Source organism: Diospyros lotus, chromosome 4 (genome assembly GCF_014633365.1).
Source record: "Diospyros lotus cultivar Yz01 chromosome 4, ASM1463336v1, whole genome shotgun sequence".
NCBI lineage: Eukaryota > Viridiplantae > Streptophyta > Magnoliopsida > Ericales > Ebenaceae > Diospyros > Diospyros lotus.
Window position 1 is genome coordinate 44824897 of NC_068341.1, and position 10202 is coordinate 44835098.

The 10202-nt window shown below is 36.1% G+C and overlaps 2 protein-coding genes across 2 annotated transcripts; one reads left to right on the forward strand and one right to left on the reverse strand.

Annotated features, from left to right (window-relative positions):
• Positions 1-2185: 2185 nt before the first annotated feature.
• LOC127799871 (agamous-like MADS-box protein AGL103) lies at positions 2186-3127 on the forward strand. The gene has a single exon (XM_052334087.1). It carries the CDS (start codon positions 2186-2188, stop codon positions 3125-3127), a length of 942 nt encoding a protein of 313 aa, XP_052190047.1.
• A 904-nt stretch (positions 3128-4031) lies between these two features.
• On the reverse strand, positions 4032-8014 carry LOC127798809 (uncharacterized). The gene is made up of 2 exons (XM_052332422.1): positions 7627-8014; positions 4032-4874 (listed from the first exon to the last, which is right to left on the reverse strand). Exons 1-2 carry the CDS (start codon positions 7843-7845, stop codon positions 4401-4403), a joined length of 693 nt encoding a protein of 230 aa, XP_052188382.1. The 5' UTR covers positions 7846-8014; the 3' UTR covers positions 4032-4400.
• Positions 8015-10202: the final 2188 nt, after the last annotated feature.

Genomic DNA, 10202 nt, shown 5'->3' on the forward strand with positions numbered 1-10202 from the left:
GTCAGATGAATGAGAGGTTCCGACCCAAGAACCTCCATAGCAATAGGAATCAATTGCAATAGGAAGGCCATGATGAGAGATTTGCAAACCTGCTCGTTTTGTTGATATATGGTGGCTTATACATCTCCAATTGTAAATGTTGACATTCTTGCCACTTATAATGAAATTATCCAAAGTTCAAAAAATGAAAAGTGAAGAAAAGTCATGAATGAAGAAATACAGTCCCTTCAGAAGAATGAGACATGGAGACTAGCCAACTTATCAAAGGGAAAAAAGGAAATTTGATGCAAATAGGTATATGCAAAGAATGACGGATTTTTTAACAAAAATGATGTGCCAAAGCAAGGCTGATTGCTAAAGGCTACGATTAGATGAAAGGTATTGATTATAACAAAGTTTTTTCCCCAGTTGTGAAACATTTCTCCATTATAATTTTGTTGGCATTGATAGCGCAATTGGATTTGGAATTAGTTCAGATATATGTGAAAATCACGAATCTACATGGTGATTTGGAAAAGAAAATCTATATGACTCAGCTAGAAGGATTCAGAGTTGCTGGTAAGGAAAATTGGGTTTGTAAACTAAACAAATCGTTGTATGGGTTGAAGCAATCTCCAATGCAGTGGTACAAACAATTTGACAAGTTCATGTTGATGAGGCAGAGGTACATAAGAAGTAGATATGATAACTAAGGTAGTGACAGCGATCAAGTTCCAACATTGTTTGGATTTGATTAATATCTTTAATATTTGAAATTGTCACTTCAAAACACATTTGAAGACACTATTGATGAACGTTTCTTTGAAGAATATTTTGTGAATTGAGGAATTTGATTGGGATTTGGGAGATTTGTTGACTTTGTGACTTCACCTCCCAATCCCACATCACTTGGATAAGGGATGTGAGGGCTTTTCTTTTGCTGTTTAAGAAGCCCACCTCCCTCTTTGATAAATCATCTCAAGAAATTGTATTTCTTTTCTTCATCTTTGTATTTCTCTCTTTGAGGTTAGTGAAATATTATTTGGTGGTGTTTGAGGACGTAGGCTAAATTGATCAAACTTGGTTAATTTTTGATATTTTATTTTTTGCTATATTCAATAGTTATTGTTAGGTATATTTGTATGATTTTTAGAGAAAATAACCCAATTTTCCCAGCATATACCTTATTAAAATGTCATACAACTTGAATCCTATCAACACCTGGTTTAACATTGAAGTGTTTAAACAAATATATCATTGGAAAGCAAGTCTTGACCCATCAACGTATGTGTTTGCTTATAACTCTTGTTTGGGAATTTATAAGCAAGCGCTTATAACTCTTGTTTGGGAATTTATAAGCAAGCATAATGTTTTTTCTAGGAACTTCAATGCAAGCACACTTTTAATATTGGATAGGAAGTAAAGATCCATTCTGAGTGACAAGACATTTTTAAGTGATACATAAGCAGTTTTAAGTACAATACTTAATTCTATGATATAAAATTTATATGTATAACAACATATTCTTTCTTTATCTCAAAATTCTTGTAAGATGCCATTAAAATCATTAACTGGCACGTTGAGTGAGTTTGGCCTTGTGAATTTTGAGTAAGTTGTCATTATGTGTAATTTCATAGAGTTAGTCTTAACTTTTGTGTAATTTCAAGAAAGTCAAAGTTAAGCTGTTAAAAAGGAAGCAATTATAATATTAATAAAATATTTCTTCTTGAGATTTCCCTGGGCCAAAATAGGAAGTCTGGGAAGATTCCATATCTCAACAACTACCCAGTTGAATGACTTGCCAAAAATATGTAAAAGAGAATCTAATCATATATAGTTGATTACTAGGCAAGTAATTACCACTCTCTTTTTGTATATATAGAGGGGAGAGAGAGAGTGAAAGGGAAGATTATTGAAGCCTAATTTGAATTGTTCGATCGATTTGAGGAGTATAGTGGCGTGGAGAAGCTATTAAATTAAGGAAAGGTCCTCTCTTTGAAGGGTACTACATCGATCGTCTTGATAACTAAGCCATTAAGAGTAAGTGTTGAATTTCTCCATTAATATGCTCAATTTGATTAGCATTCTAATTGCCCTTTCGATCGTTACGAAGAACATATGCAGATGTATATATTGTTTTCCATTACATTAACACTTTTACATATATATTATGATGATAATGATGGTGATGATGATGATGTTGCAGATGGGCAGAGCAAAACTACAAATGGAACTAATAAGCGACAAGAAGAACTGTTACAGAACGTTTATAAAGAGAAACAAGGGCTTAACAAAGAAGGCTTACGAGTTAAAAACCCTATGCAGCGTTGATGTTTGCTTGATCGTTTATGGCCCCAAACTGAATGAGCGTCCATCTGATCAGGAAGAAATATGGCCCCGAAATCGCGACGAAATCCAGGCTTTGATCGAATCTTACAGGAAGCAATCTGCCGAAGATCGGAGGAGAAGGACGAATGATTTGTCCAACTTCTTCGAGGATCGGAACAAGAAGGCCGAAGAGACCTTAATGAAGCTGCGAAAGAAGAACGATGAGGCCAAGTACCCGACTTGGAATGATCGATACAATGATTTCTCGAAAGAAGAACTGAGACAATTTGGTGCCATTGTGGAGAAGAAGCTGCAAGAAGTGAAAGCCAGAGTCGCAGCGTTTGCTAATAATCAAGACAACTTATTGCAAGATCATCATTTTTACGACATGACGATGATTCATCATCATCCGCTGTACGATCTGCAAGCAGCACCTGGCAAGGGAATGTCGCTTCATCAGCTTCAAGCAAATAGTTATGATTCCATGGTGAATCCGGTAATGATGGTGCCGCTGAACGAGAACAATAATCACTACATGAGTGGTGGTGGTGGGGGTGGGAGTAGTAGCAGTACTCATCTTCATCATGATCATGAGCTGCTGCTTGGCGGAGCATCTAGCAGTAGTAACTTTCCGGTTTGTTATGATCCGGCGACAGCTATTGGCTACTACAGCTTCAGCATTCCGGCCGGGGCGATGGTGCCGTATGTGCAACTTCCGATGATCCCCGGAGCTCCTAATTCTCATCAGGTGCATGCTCCTCATCATGAAATAGACGACTACTACGAAGTCGATGAATTTCATATGAAGCATCAAAACTGAAGTTATGATATATATATATATATATGTCAACGACGAGATCAAATTAAGTTAATTGGTTTATTATTATTATTATGGGTTTATATACAGCTATTGAGAGATTTTATCTCTGTTCAAGTACTCTAATAACGATTAACTGACCTTAATTTGTTATTTAGTTTTGTTTTGATAAAAAAAAAAACTATGGATGTTGATTATATATACTTGGCACATACTACGATCAATTGGCAGACATGCATGCATGATTATTGATCTAATTAGCTAGTTCATAACAATATAAAAGGGAATAAAGACTCGGCCACATTTTCCAAAATTTCTGCACACATTGAATGGAAAAAGAGACGGTTGACTATATATCTCTCGGTTTAAAAATCTTTTACTTCTCGGTTTGACTGATCTTTGATCTTTTGGTTTGATTTGATGAAATATACTGTGACATGATATTGCTGATCTTACGAGATCTTGGAAATTTGGTGACATGATCTGTTGTTGATATTTTTGGATATATAAAACAAACTGTATCTCCAATTAATTAAATTTTCAAATTTCTTATATCTATATTTCCAACAGTCATAAGACTCATAGCGCTTTCGGCTTTCTATTACAAAACCCAAAACAAGAGTTCAAATATAAGAGAAGCTTTCTTCACTGTCTCTCATATAAATTTGTGGTCTTGTATAATTATAAGCTCTCCATATCCATCTTAATTTGTATCTTAGCTCACGCGAAAGAAGCCACTTCTAGTAGAACATATCCAAATGAATCAATAACAGGGACTTACCAACCCATACCAATGGCAAATATGCCAGGCCATAGTCCCAGCTAATACAAGTCAGCGGAGCACCGCCACCCAAAGCCACAAAAAATAAATAAATAAATGCTTGCAGGTAAAAGTAAAACAGGGGAATAAAAGCTAATGATCATCAAATTATTACATTAATATTAATGAAACAATCACAATGGAAGGTCGAAAAAAAAGAAACAAACACAAGGGCCGAGGGGGCATGGAATTAATTAAACTCAACGAGAAGAAGAGGAGGAGGAGGAGGATATATATATATATATATATATATATGACGACAGTCAACAGCCTGTTCTATGCATACTCATAGATCATAACAGTAAACCTCTTCCTCTTCCTCATCCCTTCCGCACGTCTTTTGTCTTCTGCAAGCACCAGCTGCCAAGGAACACACATACAGAATGATGCCTAGCACTTATACCCTCTTACATATACCACACTCTCACGTATTCTACCAGAAGAATTATTCCATTTCTATTCGTTGGTCGTCTTCTCTTGAGGGATTTGAGGATTTTCGATCAACATTGTAGCTTCCACTACCGCCTTCTGTTCCTCGGGTGTCTGGTGGGTCAATACATCCAGTTTCTCTTCCTTGGGTGTTTCAGGTTTTTGAGTCTCTACAGCCGATTTTTCTTCCACTAATGTCTTCGTCTCCTCGTGCTTTTGCATCTCTACCAGTGCTGGTGCTGTAGACTTGATTGCTTCATGATCAGTTAAGGTTCCAGCGGTTGATGCAGCCTCAATTGCTTTCTCTTCATTGGTCTCAACAGGGGCTTCAACTTCTTTGACAGTCCGCTCAACTGGAGTTTCAATTTTACCAGATTCATGGTTGACATGGGGCAGTGCTTCAGATACCTCCGCAAACTTTTGATCAGCTGATGGTTCTTCTTGTTTCACTGGGTCTAACGTTGGCTTATCCAGTTTGGTTGACTCCATGGCTTCATTATTCTGTAGAAAGAATAGACTCATTGTGTAGAAATTGGTCCAAAATACTCAGCAAATAAATAATAATAACATAGAACTGAACTCAGTACTCACGCCCATCACATTATTGACTTTGCACAAGCTTGTATCAATTTGTAGCTGCTATAAAATTTCTAAATAATGTTATAATTTTTTTGACATAAAACTAACCCTCTCATTTTTAAAAATATGAACAACATTTACTATTCCTAGAGCGGGACCAAAAATTTACAAGAAGAAAATTAAACTGCGGGTTAGAGTTGACAGAGAATAGGGAATAAATAACAAGAAAAATCATTCCAACATAATTATATTTTATTTTTTAAAATATATAGTTAATAGTATAAATTTTAAACCATTTTATACATATGTATATATTTCATAGTATTATTATATAATTGTAAAATAACTTAATATTGATGATAGCAGAAATAGGAAATATCATATTATTATGTAGATTAAATTTTATGAATAAGCACATATATCTTTACATCCTCTTCTAAAAACATAGTAGATAAATGGATAAATTTGAAGCAAAACATCAAAATATAGTATTATAGATATCGAGATACATATATATAACAGTAATAGAAAATTTGATAGCATATGATAGGAAACTGATTATACCAACAGAAAATAATATGCTTTTATAGACAAAATTGACAGCAGCCATAAATATGTGAACAGCACAACTTAAGTTCCCTGACCATGTGATATTTAACAGTGATGAATGGCCTATAACTTAGGCAGCTGACGGAGTGTTCTTATTGAATGCACTGTTTGATCTATAAGATATCTTTCTAGAGGGAAAATACTTAGATGACCGTTGCCGGGCAAGGTGACCCAGACAGCTGTTCCAACACAAATGAGTGCCGCAATCAGTGGTGACGTACTAATCTCTCAGCATTGATCAACAGTCATTTTCTTGTGGCAAATCTGTAGATTGAACCCAGCAGGCAGGCAGGCAGGTCAGCTTACATCTTTTGTAGCTGAGAGCTAAACTGGCTAGTAGCTAGGTTCTTTACCTAACAGGCAAATGTGTTGTGGTAGGTATCCCCATGGTACAAAAAAGAAATGAATCCAAACAGTACATATCCCAACACTTTGGAAGTGGTCCTCCAGAACAGTAATGCTCGATCACTAGCTAGCAGATCAAGATGCTACCTTCTGTTTGAACACAAGAGGAAATTGTGACGGGTTGAGCTCAGCCACAAGCCCAAGCCCACAACCGATATCCCTTGTGGGAAGGATAATTTTAATGGAATTAGTACGTATATGCTAATGCCAAATTGCTCAATTTAATACTCACAAAAAATTACTCTCAACTAACTTGATTATCTACCAAATGCTCCTGAGTAGATGCCCTTAAAGCTCCCTTTACTTCAGTACTTTCAAGTGCTATCTATATTCTTCAATGGCCACAGTTTGGATCTGTTCTGTTACTAATTAAATTGGCCAAGTTAATGCCTACCGGCATACACCTGCCAAAACAGAGGCCATTGACACGCTTTGGATCTGTTCTATTACTAAATTGGCCAAGTTAATGCCCACCAGCGGACACCTGCCAAACTGAAACCAATCGACCCTACTCAACAAATCTTTTGCACCACGTGCATTACTCCAAGATTGTTCTGAATGTGAACTAAATTCAACCTACTCCACCAAAAGGCAAACAACTCTTGAGAGATGAAAGTAGCTCTCAAAGGGTAAAGAAGAACCTAGCTACTGAGAGATGAAAGTGAGGGGGAAAAAAAAAACATTCAGAAAAAGGACAAGTGGGTGGGGATGGGACCATGGCAGAGACCTGATCTTTGTCGTCAGATAAAGATCCAACGGAAAGTCAAAGATCCTTACGCTGATTCCGTTGCGCAAGGGATTCCACCCACAGCAAATGACAACTAAATAAAGAGAGAATACATGGGAGACTGTTTTACAGCAAATAAAGGTTCATCATAAGGATGCATCGATTACCAATAAAGAGAGATGAGACAGGGGCTTGCGACAAAAATAAAGAGACGGACCAGGATGAATAATGGTGGTGGCCTATGTACAGCACTAACTTCAATAAGATAAACAACAAACTGAAGAACATTGAAGGATTAAGAATTAGATCAGCAGAAGAACTGAATCCATAAGATACTTATTGACAAAGATGAACCGAATCCCTAGCCTAGCTGGAACCTGAACTAATCGGCTGAAATTAAATCCATAAAAATAATAATGAAATTAAAGTAAAACTTAACTTAGACATAAAAGTAAAACTCACTGCAATCAAATTTATAAATAAATAATAATTGGAAAGACTAAATTCTTTTTCAGATACTACGAGGCAGTGAATGCCTTTTCTTTCGCAGGTTTCTGTTCTCTACGTCCCGAAAAGAAAATACTGATAAATTGGATGATTTTCGCTTTTGAAATACAGGTGAAGGAAGAAAAAGTCACAAAAAATCAAACAGAAACAGTGGAATTTGATGCTGCAGCAAGAATTAATAAATCTCATGTACGGCAACCAGGCTAAGTTTGAAATCAAGAAGCACAAACTGCGATTGACACATGAATCCTAAAACCCACGGCCACGGCGGTACCAGATCAGATCAATTGTTTCCAGTTCCACCAGTGCCAATGGCAACAAATCACTCTTAAGTTACCACACCACACAACAATCACATGGGCTGTATTTACATACAGATTACTTTACTAGTGGAGATGCAGAAAGCACAGATTATAAGGCAGGTACCTCCTTGAACAAGTTGCTCAAAGATCTGCGCCTATTGCCGTGCTCGTCAACCGCGTCGTCTTCAACAACAATCTCCTTTGCCTTGTCAAGAACAACCACGGCCTCATTCACGTCAGCGGCCGCCCTGGGAGCAAACTTTTCCGGTTCCGGTTCCGGTTCCTGTTCAGGTGGCGGAACCTCGCCGGCGTTGGCCTTGGGCTTTGTCGCGCACCCTCCCATAATTCCTTCTCTCTAGAAGTCTTCTTCTTCTTGTGCTGCTGCTGCTGCTTTTCTCTAGCCAATATATGGCGTTTGTGCTTCCGACAGTTGTTCTTAATTTCTTCCACGACGTGGAGGCCGTATACGTTATACGGACAGAGAAACCGACAGAGGGGGGCAGGGGCGCTCTACATTCTATACGTGAATTTCCAAAATAACGATAATTAATTATAGAAGTGCATAATAATTAATTATTAAAGGTCCGGCCTGAACTGGAGGTGCGACGCTGCCATGAGTGGATGACTGATATTTTTTCTTTTTTTTTTTTTTAATCTAAAAATGATTATTATATAATAATAATAATTATTATTATTATATGATAAAACTCACAGTCACAGCGTCAGCTGCAGTGAGATTTGGGTCAACCCATTTATACAAGGGCCAGGCTTGCATCGAAGTTGGGCTTCTCTTCATCCCTCCAGCCCAAGGGCCTTCAACGCCCAGCTGTTATCTTGCATAACACTCAATTATTATTATATATACTAAAACACTAAAAAAAAAAACATTTTAAAGTATTTAAATTTTCGATTCCATTTGATTGATTTGAGACTAGACTAGACTAGACCAGATGCTAACTAAAACTAAAACCTATTCATAAGTGAATCGAATTTATTAATTTTGAGGTCCAATATTTTTAAGGTTGAGGACAGGGACAGGAAAACGTGAATGAGCTGGGAATGGTAATATTTATTTATTGTGATGCATGTTTTGGTATGAGCATCATTAGGGAGTGGGCCAACTCGTAGTGGGTTGCATTATTATGGCCCCAAAAACATCTCCAAACCTTTTCCCTACCCACCCTCCTCTACTTTTTAATCATATATATACTGTATATTTTTACTATATTTTATTCTTTATTTAATTTATATTTTTTATTAGTGATAACATGCAATTATTATTATTTTTTTAAATACAGTCTTATACATATAATAACTTACAATTTACGTACATTAAATAAATATTAAATCCTGATCATGTGGGCAGAATTTAATATTTATAAAAATACTAAGTATAGAATCATGTGGACACAAAGAAATAAGTCCAAAAGTGAAGGATGAACTAATTAAGTCCCTATCTCTTTGGAAGGACATTGAGGGGGGGGGGGGGGGGGGGGGAGAATGAATCTAGCTATAGTTAAGATTGTAGGTTAAGTTTTAGTTGCTGTGTCGTTTTTTTTTTTTTTTTTTAAGGAAGGTTTCATTTATTTTGGGTCTATTGGGCTCTCATAGCTTCTAGCTGCATTGTTGTCTTTTAGGGAGGCCTTGTTTGTTTTGGGCCTATTGTCTTCTCATGATTGGTGCCTAACCCCCTCTTGTACCCTAAATCTAATTAAGTAATTATACGAGAAAAATCAATAATTTAAGTCCATCTTTTGAATTTTAAAACTCTATTAAATAGTTTTAATTTTAAAAAAAAATTAGCCAAAACACTTATTTTGTTATTAACAATATTAAATAAATTTACATTTTTATCTTTGGTGAAATCAGTCTTATCCTTTTAAAGAATATTTAGAGACTAATTTACTAAAAAATAAAAATTTAGAAGTGTCATGAGTCAAAATTTGATATGTTTTTAATAGTTAGTTAACCCTTTGAGATTTGAAAGATATACTACCAAGACTATTCTAACATAAGATAGTTGAATAATTTTTAATCAAATTAAATATTTTGGATACGACCATAAAATAGAGTTACCTCAAGTAAATTTCACATATGCAAAATCCTCCAAAAGTTTGCATATAATGTCTTTGATTACCATCATCTTATTCTAAAATTAATGGATTTTTTTTAGTTCTTTTGTTATCACAATTCAAAAAATAAAAATCTTGCATGTTACATAACTCATTACTAGTAACATCTATATAGATCAAGACTACGGCATGTAACATGAGATTTGATAAGATCTTCTTCTTTATTTCAAATTAACCCATACTAATTATAATATTAATAATTTTATAATTTTAATAATAAAGAATTAGAGATTTATCTTGAAATCCTTCTACATTATTGTTGTGGGTATTTTCTACTCTACCCCTTATGGGCTAGGCTCAATCCAGCGGGCCAACCCAATCGCATAAAACTCAGTAAACCTCAAGCTGAATTTGTCTAAGCAGGTTCGCACATCACTGGTGCCCATACTCGGATCGCAGAATCAAGCGGGCTTAATACGAGCGAGCTCCCAGCCATACTACGAGTGAGCTCTTAGTAACTTTTACAGTTCATCAGCCTAGCCAATCAGCTCGCATAATGAGAAGATTATGTGCTCGAAAATATTATCAGCCTAAGGGCCCAGCTGGGCTAGTTAGGCCCAATCTGGCC